The 22,604-nt window shown below is 33.9% G+C and overlaps 1 protein-coding gene across 2 annotated transcripts in view; it reads right to left on the bottom strand.

Annotated features, from left to right (window-relative positions):
- Nucleotides 1–22,604, bottom strand: part of LOC306871636 (target of rapamycin complex 2 subunit MAPKAP1-like) — a 34,752-nt gene that overhangs the window by 7,471 nt on the left and 4,677 nt on the right. The window contains exons 1-6 of one of the 2 annotated variants that reach the window (XM_079419699.1): nt 22,085–22,275; nt 18,359–18,448; nt 18,113–18,261; nt 15,923–16,095; nt 9,447–9,623; nt 6,179–6,288 (exon numbers count right to left, since the gene is read on the bottom strand). In XM_079419699.1, coding sequence (XP_079275825.1) covers nt 6,179–6,288; nt 9,447–9,623; nt 15,923–16,095; nt 18,113–18,261; nt 18,359–18,448; nt 22,085–22,148 — 763 coding nt within the window. In that variant the 5' untranslated portion in view covers nt 22,149–22,275. Of the gene's footprint in view, nt 1–6,178; nt 6,289–9,446; nt 9,624–15,922; nt 16,096–18,112; nt 18,262–18,358; nt 18,449–22,084; nt 22,276–22,604 lie in introns of those variants that run through there. The other variant, XM_079419698.1, reaches the window with a different exon arrangement.

Genomic DNA, 22,604 nt, shown 5'->3' with positions numbered 1-22,604 from the left:
TAAATTATGCAAATTCTCAAAAACAAAATCATGCCTATATGACCCCTAAGACTTTGACATTCTAATGAGAAATGCTTGCAAGAATCATTCATTTGATTCTAAAAACACTCTTAATGTTACACACAAAATTATAAATACAGATTAAATTACAATAAACAAACAACATCTTTCTATTGTACTGTACTTGCTGTGCTCGATCTAGACTGTTCGACAAACAAATTAATCTTATGAACCAGTTCTTTTATTGAATCAAATAAACTCACAGCTACCTGCCTGAAAAAAAATGATTTACATTTACATCAGATCAGTATATTAGAATGATTTTTTGAAGGATCATGTGACACTGAAGACTGGAGTAATGATGCTGAAAATTCAGCTTTGCATAACAGGTATAAATTAAATTTTAACATATGTTCAAATAGATAATTATTTTGAATTGCAACGATATTTGAAGAGTTCAGATGTAAAAGCCTTTAAGTGCCATCTGAAATTTTCATCTAAAATTAGCATGTTTAAGTTCAGTTATTTTACTTCATTATCAATGAAAACAACTTATTCATTGCCATTAAAGTGAAAATACTGAACCTAAACATAGGAGCCTGATAAAAAATAATAATAAATAATGCTCATTTTAGAAGAAAATTTCAAATGGCACTTGGAAACTTTTGCATCTAAACTCTTCATTTCACAATTTTACAGTTTTTACTACATTTTTGTTTAAATAAATGCAGCCTTTGTGAATAAAAGAGACAGTAATATTGTTTTATCTTTCTCTCTCATAACACGAATCATCTCTACTATACTGACCTCATATGAACCTCTGAACAGTTTAATACGGTCATACAGAGCCCTTGAGAGAAGGCAGACATCATAAAATACTCCAGGATGACCAGAGCCGTTCAAAAACAATCTATTAGAGATAATGTGCTGGGATTTTAAAGCTCTGGGCTTCTCTTTATAACGTCGCTTGATTAATATTGCTCAGTGCAAACAATCTAATTTGACTTTTTATTGTCCAGTCAGATGTTCTCTACCCATCTAAGACCTAAAGACCGATCTTCACAGACCTTTCTCTCTCATTTGGAGAGGTTTGTAAAGATAAGTCAATATCTATTGCCTTGCAGGAACAATTGATAGCTATAAAACCTTGTCAGAAGCAGGGAAAAATGCCCAGAGGCAGGATCAAGTCTTTTTTCTCCAGAAAAGAAGGGGAAAAAACCAAAAGAGAGAAGCTGCCAATATAAATAGGGCAAACACTCAGGGCAATATTTACCCTTTTGCAAATACCGTGGTTATCCAAAATGTCACCAGAGCCTCCGAAAGCTTACGACCTCTATGGAGAAAGAAATATGTTCACGACAGCCTCCAGCAGCACAATGCGAGATGCATCAGAACACAAACGAAGCTAACGAGTGAATCAATTCTATACAACACTTCAGTTCTGAGGCTGACGTGCAGGAATCAGACTACAGTAATTCAGTGTATGAAAGAATGAGAGAGTGCCTCTCTGAATCCACAGGAGAAAATGTGAATGCCTGTAACCGCTGTGAGACTGTGACTAATTCAGAAACACACCATCTGACCTTTTAACAAGCTTTCCTGCGACCCTGCGCTGATCTCAATGAGCAGAGAGGTTATTTTTCATCCATTTTATCATCCGCCTAAGTCTCATCACTTAGTAAAGTAACAGCACACCTCTCACTGACAAGACACATGCTATAACATGATATTTAATAATTAAGTGATATTTGATGAGGATGATATTTCATATTTAGAGTTTATAAAACCCTTGTCACAAGTATGAACAATATTAAAAAATTAAGCATGATTTAGTAAACATCCCTAAAAAGGTATAAAATGTTCAATAATTGTTATAAATAATTTACATTTGTATTATTCATTAATTTATAATTACTATAATTTATTTTAATTCAAAATATTTTCTACTTTAATATTTACTTTAAATATTAAATCTTTTTATTTCTATTTCTAATTTAGAAATAAGGCAATAGGGTGCATTAGCAGCATTTATTTGATTAAAAATACAGTAAAAACTAAATTGTGAAATATTACAAATTATAACCAGGGTTCCTATACATTTTCCTTTTTAAAATTCCATACTTTTCCAGACCTCTTTGTAGATTTTTCAAACTATATTTCATAGTGAAAAACAAATGATTAAGGGCGTAATGATATATATATATATATATATATATATGGATTCTTTGATGAATAAAACCAGCAAAATAACAGCATTTATTTGACATCTTTTGTAACATTATAAATGTCTTTACTGAATTAAAAAAATTTATTCAGATTCACAACAAAAACAAAAATCTTACGGAGCCAAACTTTTAAACGATAGTGTATATGGCAATAATCATATATAATAAATGCATTTTTATAGATCTAAACTGACGTGCGGTCACAGGTGTGTGTGTGTGTGTGTATATGAAAGACTTCAGCGATCAGATTTCAGAGCCGTTTTATGATGAATCTTTAATAACCGGAGACCAGACGTACCATGTGGAGCTACAAATCCAATCATTTTGTGTGCATGTGTGTCATTAAAATATCGAGCCAAGTACTAAATAAAACAGCTGATACTAAATTCCCACAAATCCACACAAATACAGCAACTGCTGAAAATGTTCATCTTTGTATAATGTCTCAATGCATTCGTACTAAGCCCATAAAGCATAACAGTCACGGTCTGAGCTCATCTGTAGCTCACACACAGGCACACCGACCCCAAACCGCAGCCATCGCCGCCTCCCATATGTCACCAACATTTACCCTGATAAGACCCACAGGAGGCATTCAATCGCGCTTATCTCCCCCAACAGACCCGCCGAGCTTCACAAACCCTGAGCCGCTCATAAAACTAGTCATATTTTACAGTGCACACGCTTTCCAGTGTCCACACGTCCTACCGTTATATATTCACTCAGTTGAACTGAAAATCAAAGCAATACCATTTTTTTCCCCAAGTATTCGATTAATTTTTAAATATCAGTACATGTATTTAAACTATATTTAAAAACAAATCTAAATTAATAAATATTAAATAAACTAAATTAAATTAATAACAATAAATAAAAAATAGGCATTTTTTAATTTAACATTTAATCTCTGTTAATATGCTTTAATTAGTATGTAATTCTATATATATATATATACATATATATATACATACATATATATATATATATATATATATATATATATATATATATATATATATGATTAATTCTATTTTAATTTGTTTTTAATTAAAAATAAATATGCATAATTTATATATATGTGTGTGTGTGTGTTTAATCAATGGTTATAAGGGTTAATTAGATTTTAATTTATATTATATTATACATAATCTATTTACTTTTCTAATTTTAAATCATACTATATATTATATTATAATTTTATTTACTTTTTCCCAACTATTAGTATTGTATTTTAAAACTAATACATTAAAACAAACACATAATATTACACACACATATGAAATATATACATCAAATATTTAATTTAACAATATTTTTAAAAGACAAAAAGGTTTATGTTAGTTTCTTGTTCAGACCAGAATGGACTAAACTAATATATAAAGGAAAAACAAAAAACAGAAAGAAAATGGCCAAACAGTGAACAGAAGAGAGTGGACAGAAGATTGGATCGGTCTCTTGTCTCCAGCGGGTAAATAAACAATCAATACTCATCTAAATGCAGATGAGAGCGCGCCCGCACCATCTAACGCTTCTCTTCTGGACCAACTACCCCATCACATTCACTCAAGATGTCTTCTGAGACACCATCTCAGACTAAAAGAGAAACAATCACCTGCAAGATGGGAAGCTGGACCGGGACAGGGCAATGGCTCACTGCCCGCGGGGCAATTCTGTAGGTTTATTTCCAATTAAATTCCCTCTGAGGGCTCTCTTGGGCTGCTGTCAAATCAATCTGTCCCTGATGAGGCTGTGCATCAAACACATGTACTCTCAAACCACTGGAACTAAAGATGCTATTATAACTGAGTGTGCTCGTACTTTTAAAAGCAAGCAGATATTTCTCTTTTTTGAGGCATGTCTAAGATGTCACAAATCTGAAAAGAGAAACACTGGGTTTGTTTGTTTGCCCCAGAGACTGAGCCACAAAAGAGGATTGAGTTGGCTATTCCTCTGATACCTTTAAAAAGACAAAGAAACACCGATCTCACAGAGTCAGAGCATTTATTTTTCTCTTATACTCACCATCTTTGTTGTTTCTGGAAAAGCTGTCAAATACTTGCATGGTTTTTGCAGAAAGAGATGCCAATAGATTGCGTTTTACAACCCAAAATAGCTTCCGAAACAAGCTCACGTTAGACTATTTGTGAATTTCAAAGTGCTAAATGGTTTGAAGTGAAAGCAAATGTCACTGTGATGGATTATCTTTAAAATGACTACAGACAGTTCAGTTGTACTAAAATAGCACATGTTGTTGTCATGTGTGAGGAAAGTAACTGAAATATTGAGACTTGACAAAAAAAAAAAAAACATTGTTAAAATGACATCTACAAATCAAACAAGAACTTTACAAGACGGCTTAAATGTGTGTCATTTTTAAATATATTAAAATGGTTCAAAATATGACGAAACCTGCATAAACGAGGGAATTTTAAAAGTATGATTTCTAGACTTGGAAATGTCATGGAAAACAATAATATAATTTAATTAATTTGACATTAAAATTATAATTCAAATATTTTAATAATTAACATGATATAATTTAATATATAATATAATAAAATTATAATAATTTAACTAAGATTTAGATCTAAATAATTTAATAAAAAATGTATTTATTATTAAATGATTTTAATGTAATTTATATAATATAATAAAACAATTAAACATTAAAAATTATAATAGTTTGAACAAATAATATACAGTATAACAAAATTATTACACATAAAAAATATTTACTATTATTTCAACTATAACTCATTTAAATAATATTTAAATATAATAACAATGTATGTAATACAAAGAAAATTTATAAAAATTTTAAAACTTTTTTTAAATCTCAAAAAACAGAGCCCCCCTGTCTTGGATTCACAAAGGCTGAGCACCGCTGCTATAGACAGTCAGTTTGGCGTTGATGAAGGAGTATGTGACCCATACTGATGAGGCTGTGTGGATACACATAAGACAAAAGCGAAGACTACAGCCTCTTTAAACTGACAGCGCTAGCCTCCAGCGCCCTTATTGAAGTGAACTTCTCTCGCTGCAGGCTCTGACCTCAGTGTGTGGTAAATTCAGGAGAGATGAGGCTCCAGTGGCTCTCCACGCGCCATCATTTTCACTGCGTTTCATCCATTTTCTCTCTAATATACTTTTGTTCCCGCACCATTGCTTTCCATTCTTTATGTGCACTTCTCAGTCTCCAAGTCAGTCTGCGGCTCAATCTCCTCTCCTCACCCCTCTTATCTCGCGCTGCCCCGGCTCATCATGGCCGTCAAAGGGGCGATCCGTTACCTGTGACTTTTTGTATTAAAGTCTCTGGCCTTATCAGATTCCGCCCCATTCGGCGATGACAAATTAGGACGGCACATTGCCGCGGTTATCGGGCCAAATCGCAGCAGACAGCTTCACTTACTTTCTAAGATGAAAACTGCACACACAAATACCAGTTCAATCGGCAATTCAAAGGCACCATTTGCTACACTTCTTCCAGATATAGCTATTAAATATAGTTATTGAAAATATAAAAATATGATTTAAGATAAAATATATAAATTATATAAAAATAAGTATGTTTTTATATAATAAATATAAAAATATAACTACTAGAAAATATAAAAATATAAAAATTATTAAATTTAAATAGCACTGTAAAGTACTAAAATGACTAAAACTGAAATAAAAATAAATTAAAGCTTATAAGAAATATTCAAAATTAATAAAAATCACACACACAAACGTAAAATTACCAAAACATAAACTAGAATAAAAATGAAAACTTAAAAAAATAAATAAAACCGTAATACAAATTATTACCGTATATTACTATAATGGTATATAAATACCATTATTTACCAAAATATATAATCCAGCATTATAGGATTAAGAATATAAACTTAAATATAAAACACATCCTCTGTTTCACATTAAGTGAGATGTGAATCCTTGAGATCTCTCACCTGATCCTTTCTGTGAGCCCTTCCTCTTTTTGAGGGCCTTCTGCAGAATATCCTTCATGGTCACTTTCAGGCTATCCACTGGGATCAGGGAGAAACCATGAGCGGCGTTTCTGTGGGTGAGCAAGGAAAATCATCAGTCATATTGAATACATCTTTAAAGTTTGCATTAGATGCAAACTTCCTGCCAAACAGAGCATCGACACTGAAATCAGTCTTCAAACTCTCAGCATTGATGAATGTTCTTCCCAGATAAACCTGAGGAAAATAAAACAATAAAATTTTCACCAGCTATTACTCCAGTTTTCAGAGACACATGATTATTCAGAAATCATTCTAACATTTACTGTTCTCGACTCTTAAACCCCCGGTTTCACAGACAAGGCTTAAGCCTAGTCCTAGACTAAACTGTAAGTCTGAGCTGTTTCAACTGAAATAAACTTGCACTGACTGATATTAAAATATATCAGTGCCTTTGTTTTGTCTCAAGATGCTCACCAGTAATGTTTTTTTTCTCGAAGCATGTTTATAAAAAGCACTTAAATGTCCTAATTGAACTATGGCCTAATCCTGGCTTAGTCTAAGCCCTGTCTGTGAAACCAGGCTTCAGTAAGTGAATGAGTCATCTGAGCTGATTCACTCCATGATCCTGACCAACGACAGATTCATGACTCTGGTGATTGCTTCAGACTGATTCAGTTGATTCACTAAACAGATTTGCACCACTAAATTATACAAATGAAACCAATATTTTTTTTTTTGCAGATTCAAGAGAATGACTCTTGAATAGCAGTACCAGCGCAAGCAGTAAGTGGATACAATGGTGACAGAAGAAAAGCTTGCACCCAGAAAGACTGTACAGTACTCAGAAGATGGTGGCTTGCTTTAACAGAGCGCATCTTAAACACAAAAGGGCCGAGGGCCAGTCCACGAGTCAAACTTTGAGCACATGGACGCATCACTGTGATAGACTTTATCAACAGAACAACAACCCCAGGCCAGAGACCGGAAAGCGCCCACTTTCTGGACAGAGGACTCGCTTGTCCACTTCCATTTAGCAGTCCTGACCCGTCTGCCTCGGGCCAGGGCTTCTGACAGGCTTCACGTTAGGCCGGGGATCCAGCAGAAGAGGTCGCCGGCCCCGATGGCCCACTGAGGGCCGAGCGCTGGCTCAGTTCTCGCCCAGGGTCCTGCAGTGCCACATCAGTGGTCCTCTCATGAAGGGAGCATGCAGCTGACCCAGAGAGCTCTGAACACCAGCCCACGGCTGAAAGCTGATGAATAAAGAACAAATAACTACAAAGACACGTGAAATGCAATGAAAAGTGCAAAGCAGCTGGGCCACAAATACAACTTTTCAAAAAAACTCAATTGGTTTATGCCACAGTGCAAATAGCTAATTATAATGAAGTTATACTTCCGTTCAAAAGTTTAGGGTCTCAATTATAGGCTGCAATTATATGATCAGAAAAAAAAAAAAAAAAAAAATGTATATATATATATATATATACACACACACATACACTACAGTGTTAACTATTTTTTTTTTTTTATATATATATATATATATATATTCAAAAAATATATATATTTATAAAATATTTTATTTACGTTAATTAAAACAAAAGAAATGATTGCTGAAATTAAATAAAATGTTAAAGCTGCAGTACTCAAATTACTAATACTAAAACTGAAATAAAATTAAGACAAAGAACTAATAACAATTAATAAATTACTAAAATTTTAATTTAAAACTAAATACAAAAATAAGACTGCTTCTAGTACTTGTTTCATACAGATTAAAATACAGTAAAATTGTAAAATATTATTGCAATTCAAAATAACTGTTTTCTATTTGAAAATGTATTCAAATGTAATTTATTCCTGTGATGCGAAGCTGAATTTTCAGCATCATTACTCCAGTCGTTAGCGTCAAATGATTCTTCAGAAATCATTCTAATATGCTGATTTGATGCGTTGCTTAGGAAGCATTATTAATATTACTGTTAAAAACGGTTTCATTTTTTTGGAAACCATAATATACATTGTCAGAATAGAAACTTCAAAAGAACAACATTTATTTAAAATAGAAATCTTTTGTGTCAATTTTGATCAAATTATTGCATCCTTGATGAATGCAAGTCTTAATTTTTATCAGTAAAAAAAAGAAAAGGTACTGTAATGTCTTGCTTTCACAGTTGACAAAATGATAAAGGAATAGTTCACCCAACTGTGAAAAAACAAATTTTCTCTAATCTGCAAAACATCTCTTTATCTCCTAATAAAAATGTCCATGATTATTTGTTAATTGGTGCAAATGTCACACAACCTGAGCGAGTACAAGAAAACATCACATGAAAACATCTGTGACGTACAAAAACAAACTGAACTTCATTGCAATGTTAAATTCAGTATTACAGCCCAAAACAAGGTTCCCTATCAAAGGCCGGACAGTCTGGCAGGATGCCACTCAAATCCAATTAGCAACTTCCAATTAATAGAGGCCTCCTAATGCTTTGTCAGCCACATAAACCAAACAGCTGATTAGACATCGGCCCAGAAGATGCACAGAAGACCAACAATAGAATTAAGAGCTCACAAAACAAAGATAAGAGCTTCATGGAGAGGCCTGTGGGGAAAATCTCCAACAAACTTAAGGACTGAGTGCTTAAGACTTATGTGACTGGCCAGGCATTTAAACTTCATTAGTTCAAGGGTTAGTTTAAAACATTCAGATATTTCTCATAAGATCCTTATCAGAGGATGTGCACTAACTAGGTAAACTTCTAGATGCAGTTGAAGAATAAAATAAGTTCAATATTTGACATGGTTTGTTTTACTCTTTGGAATTGTGCATTAATGCAACTATATACACTACTATTCAAAATTTTGTAGTCAGTAAGATTTTTTAATGTTTCTGAAAGAAGTGCCAAGGCTGCATAATATAGTAACATCTGATCAATAGAAAGTAAAAAAAGATTTTGAGATTGAAATCTTTTGTAAAAATATAAATGTATATTAATTTTACACAATTTATCATTTTACTGACCTCAAACTTTTGAACATGGCATATGTATTTTTTTGTCAACAACAAGAAAAAAAGTGTTACCAACCCATTTTCCTTGAATTATGTATAACGCGTATTATGACAGTAAGTCTTGGAAATATTGATTTCCTTTTGATTTTGACCCTAATTGTATTCATTCTTCACAGTGAGACAGTGGTAGTAATTAGTAGTGATAAAATCTTAAGAGTTAAGTGGCATTCTTACATTCGAACGAAGAGTGACTGCTTTGGCCCCAGTCCAGGAGATGAGTACTTCTCAACCAGAGCCAGCGTGCTGAAGCCAAACTTGTGTATGGGCTCGTTGGAGTCCAGCGGAGGGAAATCTGTGTCCACCTCCCCATCATCCTCAGCGATGTGGAGGCAGTAAGTGTTGACGTTTTCACTGTGGAGTAAGAAAGGAGAAAAATGAGAGAAAGATCAAACTCAAAGAGTGCTGCTGTCAATGAAAGTATGTTTGGCATTTCACTAAGGTAAAATCCTATTTTTCTATTAGCTTGTTCTATTTTTAAGCAACTAAGCATTTTAAAGGCTTGACAGTGTGAGCGTTTCACTCGCATTCGTGATGAAAACAGATGTGTGCCAACTGCAAACATATTTATGAGCATGTGTGAATAAAAAAAGTCCTGATAGTCCTTAGAAAATTCAGTTTTATGAAATTCAAGGTCATAAAATGTCTTAAAGGGTTACTCTAAAATTTTCTCATTAATCACTTACCCAATGTCGTTCCAAACCAGTAAAAGCTTTGTTCGTCTTTGGAACACAATTTAAGATATTTCGGATGAAAACCGGGAGGCTTTTGACTGTCCCATTGGCTGCCAAGTAAATAACACTGTCGAGTCCCAAAAGAGTATGAAAGACATCGCCAAAATAGTCCACCTGCCATCAGTGGTTCAATCTGAACTTTATAAGGCGACAAGAATACTATTTGTACACAAATAAATTAAAAATAACGACTTTATTTTAGTTTTCGTTCAAATCAAAGCATAAATAAACGTAGAAGACGCATCCGTGTGATGCGGCTGACACAGAACAGCGTATGCAGTTTGTGTCCAGCAGATATTCTCCAAAATGGCGCTACAGTGATGCTATCGATATAATATATTATTTTTATTTTCTTTGTGTACAAATAGTATTCTTGTCGCCTTATAAAGTTCAGCTTGAACCACTGATGGCAGGTGGACTATTTTGGCGATGTCTTTCATACTTTTCAGAGCCTCGACAGTGTGTTCCGAAGACGAACAAAGCTTTTATTGGTTTGGAACAACATGGGGGTAAGTGATTATTGACAAAATTTTCATTTTGGGGTGGAGTAACCCTTGGTATAACAAACATCTTAATTATCATTTTAAGAAGTTTTATATTTGTGTATGAAAAAACAGGAATCACATTGCAGCTTAATGTTATTATTATGTGATTAATAAACTTCAAAAGGCTATAATTTCATAAGATAAAATAGAGCTGCATGTTTTGAAAGTAAAATCACAGCACTATTACATGTTCTTCAGGCTCAGACTTTCAGAGAAATTGCGCAATCAATGAATACCAAGCATTTATGCAAAAGATTGCTTGCAAACAACTACTGTTGAAGAATTATGACAGTGTTTACTTCATATTTATATTATAATATGTTGTAGATGGCTGTAAGAGTGCATATTATTTCTCCCTCACCTTTTGAATGAGCAGCTTGTCATAGTAAAGCACAGACATTACAAAATAAGAGTCCATGTGTACCTCAAGCTTGTTTATAATTAAAAGTCTATAAAATAAAGGTTTATAATATACAGTATATAGGCATATAAATAATTACATAATTATTAAATAAAGTTGGGAGAATAATTTGGAGTTTGTACTTATTTTGTATTGTAATAAATTCAATATTTTTTCTCTTTAAGGAAAAATACTTTTTTTTTTTTTACAATTATTTAACACCTATAATGTCTTACATTTCATTGTAATAAATTTCATTCTTTCTAAAATAACTTCTGACCATTAAATCAGAACTATTTAAATAATTTATAAATATTGTAAGCCAAGACTGTGATGTGCTATGTTTATGTAGTATATCATTATTAAGTTAGGAAAAAACATTTCATTTGTGTCTGTGGAGAAGTGGTTATGAAGAACTCTTTCTAAAAGCTCTGGTTTGGTGATAGAGACCAACATCACTCTCCCGACCCTAGACGAGAACAACAGAAACATCAAACAAAAGCACCCAGACACAATTTATGAGTCAGGGCATTTAAATGGGGGCTATTCATTGAGAGGCAAAAACATTGAGGGCTTGTTGGGATGTAGCCTGGCACAGAATGAGTATGCATCAAAAGAGAAGCACTGGGAAGAGTTAACTTCATTGGTTTCATGGTAAAACCTTTTGTTGTATGATTATATACAGAATAAGTTGGCTGTATTCCAGATTACTTTTGCCCAGGGCTTTGTTTTATATCATAATGGATCCAGACTAATCCATCAGAAATACAAAACTAACAGCAGCCTATTCCACAATTCATTCAGCGCAGACATGGTAAGCTTTTGTCTTTATGATATAGTTTTCATCCCTTGAGGGCAGTGCCTGTTCTGGTGTTTTTGTGCTGGGACGATGGCATTTTAATTTGCTCTGACACTCTGTCGAAATCCAGGCCTGAGCTGTAAAGACTAACTGTCATAGTGTTAATCAGACCCATGATCCTGCTCCAGCAGCCTGAAGAGATAACAGCAGACTCAGAGAAAGTCCTGGACCTCAAGCACCACAAGTTATCGTTTTTTGTAGTTTCAGTAACATGCACTCCTTCTCGACATCACCTTCAAATTCTGGGCCATCTAAGACAACAAGCGACTCTTGATGATCCAAGATCCTTTTATATCTAGTCTCAAAAGACTTTCTGTCTGGCTCTTAAAGTCTACCCTATTTGATGCGTGAATTTCTAAGGCCTCTTAATTACCAACATGATCAAAATCTATTTATATGCATTTAATGTACGTAGTTCGCTATACTGATACAAAGATCTAACTGATTTACGTTACAAGCTATCCCAATTTCAACTTACTTTTTGGAAATATAAATATTACATTAATGGTGCTTTAAGCAACCAAACAAACCTAATTAAATTTCATACAATTAATAGAGAATGCATTACACATTTTTGTTTACAAAAAAAATGCCTTTTAATTTAAGGCCTCTAAAAAAAGTGTTTTTTTTGGGATTCGGTGTTGTATGATTTAAAACAAATGTATCAAAAATGGCATTTAATGAAATTAATTTATAAAACAATTTTAACAATTTACAACAAAACACAGAACTATAATAGTAATATATTGCTGTCATAATTTCTTCAAGTTAAACCAAACTTTTATTTTGGCAGTTTGCCATGAAGACTTTGGAGTTGCAGTGTATTTGACGTTTTTTATTTGTATTTGTAGTTTTTTTTTTTGACTAACCACGACTAACTTATTTTTTCTGGATTCTGTTTTTTTTTTTTTTTTATGATTTAAAGGATTTGTTCACTTTCTTAATAAAATTCCCTGATAATTTACTCACCCCCATGTCATCCAAGATGTTTATGTATTTGTTTCTTCAGTCGAAAAGAAATTAAGGTTTTTGATGAAAACATTCCAGGAATCTTCTTCATATAGTGCAGGTCAATGGACTCCAAACGGTTGAAGGTCAAAATGACAGTTTCAGTGCAGCTTCAATGGGCTAGAAACGATTCCAGGCGATGAATAAGGGTCTTATCTAGCAAAACAATCGGTCATTTAAAAAAATAAAAAAGTTAATGCATTATAAACACAAATGCTCGCCTGTTCTGCGAGACGCGGTCATGACGTTGAAAGGGTCACGCTTGACATAGGCGGAAGCACCGAGTCAGTGTTTACAAGTTGACCGTGTAAATACCAGGTCAAACGCTGTTTACAAAAAAAAGGGAGTTACAACTCAACGAGTTTACAAGGTTCAGACGATTTTGAACTTGGAGGAGAAGATGAGATGGAGCCTACGTCAAGCGTGACCCTTTCAATGTAAGTGACGTCACGAACACACATCGCAGAACAGGCGAGCATTTGTGTTTATAAAGCATTAAGTTTTTTATAAAAAAATGTTTTAAATGACCGATCGTTTTGCTAGATATGACCCTTATTCATCGTCTGGTATCGTTTATAGCCCTTAGAAGCTGCACTGAAACTGTCATTTTGACCTTCAACCGTTTGGAGTCCATTGACCTGCACTATATGAAGAAGATTCCTGGAATGTTTTCATCAAAAACCTTAATTTCTTTTCGACTGAAGAAACAAATACATAAACATCTTGGATGACATGGGGGTGAGTAAATAAGGAAATTTTAATTTGAAAGAGAACTAATCCTTTAATACAAATTTATCACCAAAAAAGTGGCATTTATGAAACTAATTCATAAAACATTCATAAACTTTAACAACTTAATAAATCTTTTAAAATGTAATCAAAAGAAAACAATTTAGTGCTTCACAACAAAACTATACAGTATACTATAGTACACTGTACAAATAAAAACACTGATGAAAAAAAACTTCCTTAAAATTATTATTATTATGTCTATTACTACTTTAGGAAGTACATTTTAGCATACAATAATAATAATTTCTTTAAATAAAACCAAGCCTTTATTCTAGCAGTTTGTCATGAAAACCTTGAAATGTGTATTTTACGATAATTCAAGCCATGTGTTTTTCCAACCCAATTTACACCTATATTAAGGACTGTACATCTGGATGATAATACCAGATGTCACTGACTACTCAGATGTCAAACTACTCAAAACCTGGATCGACAGAACCGTAGGAGAAAGGGAGATGGGAAATTGTTGGCTTGCTCTGACAACAATCTGAACGTCCTGAAAGAATCGCCTCTGAATTCAAGAGGGGTGTCCCTTTACCTTGATCCTCACTCAAAAACAGCTTTCAGACAGCCTCCAGTAATGTCCAGAGCCGTAAGGAGGTAGCCGACTCATTTAAACCCCATACAAGTCCTGTATCTCTTCCTCGCTACAGCCTGACACTCCTCCAGGGGAAAAGACTCATTGCTATGCCAATCAGGTCTCACATCAACCACCGAGACTGTCTGTGTGAGGCACCATGCTGCCCAAGAGGGAATCTTGCTTTTTTTCTGGTCTCCTCTACATTTTAATGGTCACCCTCTCCTCAATCTGTATAAATCTTCATATTGTACCACGTACCAGGGAGAAAATTCCTGCGCTATTCGGTCAGCAAACCTCGGAGACGTACTGAATGAGGAGATGAGAAAGAAACCCAGGGGAATCCCTGCCTTCGCTGGGAAAGGTCAAGACTGGCATTAGCAGCAGAGGTAGATGGGAAAGGAATATAAATGCCTCTGGGAAGGATCATTACTTGGAGGGTAGCACTTTCCAAGCAGGTTGATAACAAACATTTTATTTATGGAACCCTAAACAAGTATCCACTAAACATGCTCAACGGTGTGAGCATTTCACTCAATTTGCGACTAAAAATAGATGCATGCAAACTGTAAAATGCATTTAGGATACATGTGTGAATAAAAAGTAGGTTCCCACGAGTCCTTAAAGTATTTTTTATTTTATATTTCACATTTATGGTAATGGCATAAGAAAAGTCTTATTTATCATTTGGGGCAGGAAATCAGGAATTGTAATACGGCTTAATGCAGTGTTATGTAAATTTTTATTTTATATATATACAGTGGGTACGGAAAGTATTCAGACCCCCTTAAATTTTTCACTCTTTGTTATATTGCAGCCATTTGCTAAAATCATTTGTTCATTTTTTTTCCTCATTAATGTACACACAGCACCCCATATTGACAGAAAAACACAGAATTGTTGACATTTTTGCAGATTTATTAAAAAAGAAAAACTGAAATATCACATGGTCCTAAGTATTCAGACCCAGATTCAGAATTAGGTTTATTTTCATATTTTCTGTTTTCATTTTAATTAATAAAGTTAAAGTATTGTGTATTTTTGTGATTAAAAAAAATAAATAAAGCCTGTATAGTCATTGCCTTTGCAACTACCTGAAATAAATTTAGTTTACCTTTTTATATTTTATTTTAGTTAAAATCTATTTTAGTTCAAGTACACAAATGTTTTTTTTGTTACTTTTGTACTCGCAGATTCACATCAGTTGGCAATTAATGAATAACGTGCATTTATGCCAGGCGATTGCTCATGTTCTACTGTTAATGAATTATGACTGTTTACTTTGTGATGTTTATATTGTAATATGTTTTTGATGGCTGCAAGAATGTATATTTTCCCCCTCATCTGTTGGAACGAGCAGCTCAATGTAGCAAAGACATTTAAAAATAAGAGTGTGTGTATTTCGGGCTTCGCTTGTCTTTAATTAAAAGTCCTGCATTATGCATACATTTTTTTCTGTTTACACAATAAACCGCATCTGGCACTTCGACATTTAAAATATAAAATAGTTCCATAATTATTAAATAAATAAAGTTTGATGCATAAATATCCAGAAACTTAAATGTCTCATTGTTTCCCTTTATTACTGTAAAAAAAAAAAAATCACTGTGTAAAATTTTTCAAATTAGAAGTGTCAAGCCATGCACTAAGCTTAACTTTAACACTTCATGCACTGGAATATGTGGAGATATCAAATTCTCATATAGGATGCATGTGTGAAAAGCTTTTTTCTACTAACGTGAGCTTGGGTTCGCGGCCCTCACAGGTGTACTGCCAGCAGATGAGCCCGATAAGATCGTGGACCCGAGCGTTAGCCATCGTGACCACAGTCATGGGGTGAAGCTTTTCTTGGGTTGACTGCATTGAGAGGTAGACGTCAATTTTTTTGGTTGCCGTTGTACCAACATGGCCCTGAAACAGAAAAGTTAAGGAAACGTTTCTATAAGCAATTCAATTGAGCCTTGTTGCTTACGCAGCAGACAAAGGGATCTAAATGATCTTTATCAGATCATTTAGTTTTCTCTCAATTTGTCAGTATTTTAAGTAGAAAAAAAGCCCCAAAATAAAAAATAAGTAAAATAAACAATCAGAAATTACATATTTTTTATCATCTATAATATATAGTAATCATAATAATTAATTTTATTTGTGGGCGCCTTTCAAGACACTCAAGGACACCTTACAATAATAAAATACATAATTAAACAGAGGGAAAAAACAACAACAAACAATAATACGAAAAATCAATACCCAATAACATAACTAAAATCACTCAGGATAGGCTAATCTAAAAAAAATTGTTTTAAGACGTGATTAAAAAAAATTAAAGACTAAAACAATTGCGTATATCTTGGGGTAAAGTATTCCAAATCGTCAGAGCAATACAACTAAAGGCTCTACACCGGCACATACACATGAAGAAGTTCACTCAGATATGAAGGTGCTAGATTATGAAGAGCCTTATAAGTAAAAAGTAAAATCTTAAATTGAATTCGATATTTGATTGGAAGCCAATTAAGGTGCCTTAAAACTGGAGTAATATGCTAATTCAACGGTGTTCGTGTAATGATCCGAGCTGCTTCTGAACCATCTGAAGTTTATGAATAAGTTTCTGTGAAACACCACTGAGCAGAGAATTACAGTAGTCAATTCGAGAGGTAACTAATGCATGCACAAGGACAGCAGTACCATCAACAGAAAGAGATGGTCGAAGACGATTAATATTTCGCAGATATATATCTTCGCACTATTAACTTTCTGAAATTAAATCATGGTTTTCATGCAATTTTCTCAAAGACAAAACAAAAGAGAGGAAGACGGCAATACTGAATTAGGCTTCGAAGACATATAGAGCTGGGTGTCATCTGCGTAGCACTGAAAATTTATATTAAATTATGGAAAATCTGTCTTAGAGGCAGTAAATAAACAATAAACAGAACAAGGCCCAAGACTGAGCCTTGAGGCACACCACTGGTTATCTGAGATATATCATAGATACAACATTTTTTTTTTACTAAATCTGACATTTTTATTATAAATAAATAAGTAAAATAATAGGGCTATTGCTAATATCACTAATAAATATCACAACATTAAAATAACTGGGATGTATTTAAGATTTTATTGGAAGTGGAAAACACTTTTTGCATTCCTGACAATTTCACATCACAGAAAACAGTGTAAAAGCATGAATCTAAAGAGCCAAAGGTGATAGAGACAGCTGTAAGTGATGCACAATGACAAACTACACCTAAAATCTCCAAGACTGTCAAAAAATTAAAACGGCAGTCTTTCTCTTTTCTGCGAAGGTGTTATAGCCTGGAGATGATCCTAATGCAAGCAGACAGGAGAGAAACCTGCGTGACAACAGGCGTTTCTGTTCTGTGTTTAAGAAAGAGCTTACTTATAGGGTGATGAAAACACTCTGTAAGCCATCCCAAAAATGTTTTCAAATTGTTTTGATTAAATTAATTCTGCCATTCACTTAAAGCCTTACATATTTTTCAACAATGTCTGTTAATGGTGAGGTCTGAAAATTGAGTATGGAAGTGATTTCTTAACTATATTTTCTTTTTTGATCATGCAAGAGAGGAAGGGTTCAGCGCTGCATGATGACCAATTAATAATGATCAGGGTTATTATAGTTAACTAAAACGCAAAAAATAACCATATAAAAAATTATAATATATAAATTATAAAATAAATAATTTTATAAAAATAATCATTTAACTTGCACAAAAAATAACTAAAAATTAAATACAAATTAAATCAAAACTGTACAGTCATATAAAAAAAAAATTATTAAACTACTAAATAGAAAATTAAAAATTTTGATCTCAAGTTGACTTTGAAAAACACCAGTATTTGAAGATAATCCAGCATGTAATTTTGGAGGAAAAGTGCTTAGTGTGGACACAAAAGTGCTCACCTTGCCATCAAATTTGGAGTACTCGTTGAAGGGGTTGTTGAGCTGCTGAGGGCACTGTTCTAGCCGCAGAGAGAGTGTGGATTTACTGCCTGTGCTCCGGGGCCTGTCCTTAAAGTCCTTCTTTTCAAAAAGCGAGCTCAAGTTGTCTGCTACAAAAATCAAGACAGAAGAGCAACATATTTAGAGGACAAGAAATAAAGACCAGAGAATGAATGCAAACTTTTCTTTTGAGTACGGCTACTGTACCTGATTGAGACGAGCTTCTCTCTTTCCACTGGATGTTTTTGCACTTGATCTGGTTCTGTCGTTCTTTCCTCAGTCGCTCCAATCTTTGAGCTTTAAATGAAAAGACTTTCATCTGTTAACACTGTCAGTGGTGTGACCCCATTACACTTCAAAGTGGTCAATGAAAAACATTTCACGCATATTATGACTGATTAACAAATATAAAAGCTGAATTTACCTGGTGAAAAAAATATGCAAGGGGTTTTGATACATTTTAAGTGGTGATATTTTTGATTAAAAATGCAGGTTATTACTAGACTGATTATTTAAATATTCAAGCACGTGTCATCTAACAAATCAATGTCATACTTGATCCACTATTACACTGATCCTGGTTTTCTTCGTCAATAAGCAGCCAGAAAAAAAATGTTTGGATGAATCTCACAAACAAATGATCAGGTCATATTTCAATAATAAAAAAAAAAATTACAGTATATTTTGCATAAAGAAAATGAAGTAGTTTTTTTTGGATTGTGACATTATTTTCAAGACAATTAAACATTTCCCCCTCAAAAAAGCTAATCCTGTCTCAGTTATTGTTTTTTTTTTTATTAAAATCAACATGAATTCAATCTAGTTCAGCAAATACCACCTTGATGTACAGGTGCATCTAAAAAAATCTGAATATCATGGAAAAGGTCTTTATTTTTTGTAATTTAATTAAAAAAAGCTAACTTAGGAAAATTACAAATTCAGTATCTCAAAAAATTACATTACAAGATTTACAAAATAGAAATATTCAAGATCTCCAAAGTAGGTTTAATTATGCACTCAATACTTGGTTGGGGCTCCTTTTGCACAAATTACTGCTTCAGTGTGGCATGGCGGCAATTAGCGTGTGGCACTGCTGAGGCGTTATTGAAGCCCAGGTTGCTTTGATAGCGGCCTTCAGCTCGTCTGTATTGTTTGGTCAGATGTTACTTATCTTCCTTTTGACAATACACCATAGATTCTCTATGGGTTTCAGGTCAGGTGAGTTGGCTGTCCAATCAAGCACAGTAATATCATGGTCAGCAAACCACCTGGAAGTGGTTTTGGCACTGTGGGCAGGTGCTAATGTCCTGCTGGAAAAGGCAATCAGAATCTCCATAAAGCTTATCAGCAGATGGAAGCATAAAGTGCTCCAAAATCTCCTGGTAGACCGCTGCATTGACTTTGGACTTGATAAAGCACAATGGACCAACACCAGCAGACGTCACGGCACCCCAAATCATCATTGACTTCGGAAGCTTCACACTGGACTTCAAGCAGCTTGGATTCTGTGCCTCTCTAGTCTTCCCCCAGACTCCAGAACTTGATTTCCAAATGAAATACAAAATTTACTTCTCTGAAAAGAGGACTTTGGACCACTGAGCAACACTCCAGTTCTTTTTTTCCTTCCTCAGACCAGGTAAGATGCTTCTAACGTTGTCTCTGTTTCAGAAGTGGCTTGGTAGCCCTTTTCCTGAAGACGTCTGAGCGTGGTGACTCTTGATGCACTGACTCCAGCTTCAGTCCACTCCTTGACAAGCTCTCCCAAGTGTTTGAATCGGCTTTGCTTGACAGTATTCTCAAGCTTGCGGTCATACCTTTTCCTCCTCAATTTCTTCCTTCCAATCAACTTTGCATTTAACATGCTTTGATACAGCACTCTGTGAACAGCCATCCCTTTCAGTAATGACCTTCTGTCCCTTACCCTCTTTGTGGAGGGTGTCAATGATTGTCTTCTGGACCATTGCCTAGTCAGCAGTCTTCCCCATTATTGTGGTTTCAAAGAACAAGAGATACCCGGAATTTATACTGTAGGGATGGTCATTTAATGAAACTCAAATGTAAATATGCTAATATTTTGAGATACTGGATTTTTAACTTTCATGAGCTGTAAGCTCTAATCATCAAAATTAAAACAAAAAAATAACTTTTGAAATGTTTTACTTTACATGTAATGAATCTAGAATATATGAAAGTTTCACTTTTTGAAATAAGTTAAAGTTTTTCCACGATATTCAATTTTTTTAGATGCACCTGTATACTTTATACATTATACAGTCAGTTACTTTTGTACTGTACAAATATAATTTCAAATCATATAATTATTTTCCCCTTTACAGTAATGAGTATTTTTTAATGTCATGAAAATGTCACAAAGAAAAAAAATGAAAATGAATGGAATAAAAACACTCTATATTGCGACTACTACGAATATTTCAGAACGTCTACACAGAAGTACAAGACATTTTCCATTTACTTCATGAGGTCTACAGCTGATCTACATAGTATTATATTTTCCAAACACCTAAAAATGCATTTTAAACAATATGCATATATGCAGTTCGTAGACTATAAAAGATTGCCTGCAAGTTGCATTTATTCAGTATGCATTTAGTGTGTCTGGAACATATTTAAACTAGTCCAATTTGTACACTTAAATCACTTAAAAGAGTCAGCCAGAGAGCACTTGGCTGGTATTTTGAGAGTACAAATATGCAGCACTTGAACTTGAAGTGTGTATGCAAATGTAATCCCCCCTTTAACTGCAGGGCAAAAGTTTCTCTTAAAGGGTTTTTCTCTTATACTCAAGTCAAAAGTGTTTTGTTGGTTCTGCAACTTCAACCTGAGTGGTCTGGGACATTCCACAGAAAGGTTATTTTTTTGCATGCATGCATGAATATAGTAACCACAAAGCATGAAAAAATGTACTCTATTTGCAAATATGTGAAGGCAAACACTTCATGCATTCTCAAATGTGCCATACTGCTATTCATAATTGAACATTAGACATCTGAAGCAGCTCATACATATATTTTTTCTATTTCACAATGTGTATGTTAGACTATTACTTGCCTGACAGGAGTTTTGAAGTTTTACAATATTGAACACTGTTATTAGTTACAAGATAAAAGACATAATAAATTGTCTGTTTTATTATATTATTTGTGTTTAACTTTATATTATAACTACATGAGTCAAGACATCCCATTTTGGTGGCTGCATTTTATATACATAAAAATCATATCAAATAAAAGTAAAGTGTATACTTTGTTGTTTCAAACTTTTGTGAAAATAAAAGGTCAAAATTAGGGCTGTGCAATTAATTGCATGCGATTGTCATGCGCATCTCATCAGTAAAGCCGGGTGCGTGATTAGTATTAAATCTCCATCACCCACTTTCAGATGGAGCGGCAGTTAATACATAGAGCCGTAATTCACTGACAAGCCAGGCAATATCGTGTTCATTATCGCAGGCGATTCATCTGTATTCGGCATTGCACAGCCCTAGTCAAAATGTAAAAAATGTATCATTTCGATTTATATTTGAATTATATTATATTTATACCCCTAAAGGATGCATATTAGTACCTTAAAGATACCTATTAGTACCCAAAATGTAAATATTAGCCACATATCGGCCCAGAGACAGCTTTTATATACTTTTTCTTAGAGTGATGATTCAAGCAGTATTCCTAAGGGTCTGTGGGACCTAGTTGGATTTCAACCCCATTTTTAAAAATAAAAAAAAAACAATTATGTAGAACACTTAAAATCATGAAATTATATATAAAAAATTATTATATCCAATTAAAGAATATAGTTTTGAGATTACAGAATGAATTGCTGAAATTCAAAATGAATTTGATTCACAGATAAGCTTCATCAGATTCGTATTGATATTTTCAGCACTGTTTCCTGTCCTGAACACTTGCTTACCAGCAGGCTCAGGTCTCACGAAACTGTCTTGTAGTCCTGGGCACAAGTTGTTTAGATGGTTCATAATAGAGAAATATTTCAAAGATCCCCCTCCCCGACAAAAGCATCCCAAAACCAGCGCTAAGCCACATCCATTTCATCAACGTTACAAAGCTAGAGTGCTAGTGATCATCAGTCCCTAGCCCAGGATTAATGCGCATTTCAACACCTGCCATGACAAACATACTGACTGAAACTGAACCACTCAGGAACAAACCTCAGCATAACCCAGCATCAGTATTTCAGTCTTTTTTACACTGACCAAAAACTGTTTGAACAAGAATAATATAATTAGAGCCTCACATAATTATGGCTAATTCTGCCTTCATATTATTGTCAAATTGTTCCCTAAGCAAAATATAGGTATAACTCACCTGTAATGTGATAAACTGACTGTTTGTGTTTTCCGTGTGAAAAAGGTTTGAAGGTTTTGAATTTAATTAGAGTATCACTCAAAGATATTTCAATATAAAGCATTGTG

Source organism: Barbus barbus (genome assembly GCF_936440315.1).
Source record: "Barbus barbus genome assembly, chromosome: 6".
NCBI lineage: Eukaryota > Metazoa > Chordata > Actinopteri > Cypriniformes > Cyprinidae > Barbus > Barbus barbus.
Note: the sequence above shows the minus strand (reverse complement) of the source record. Positions and strands in the feature narration are given on the sequence as shown.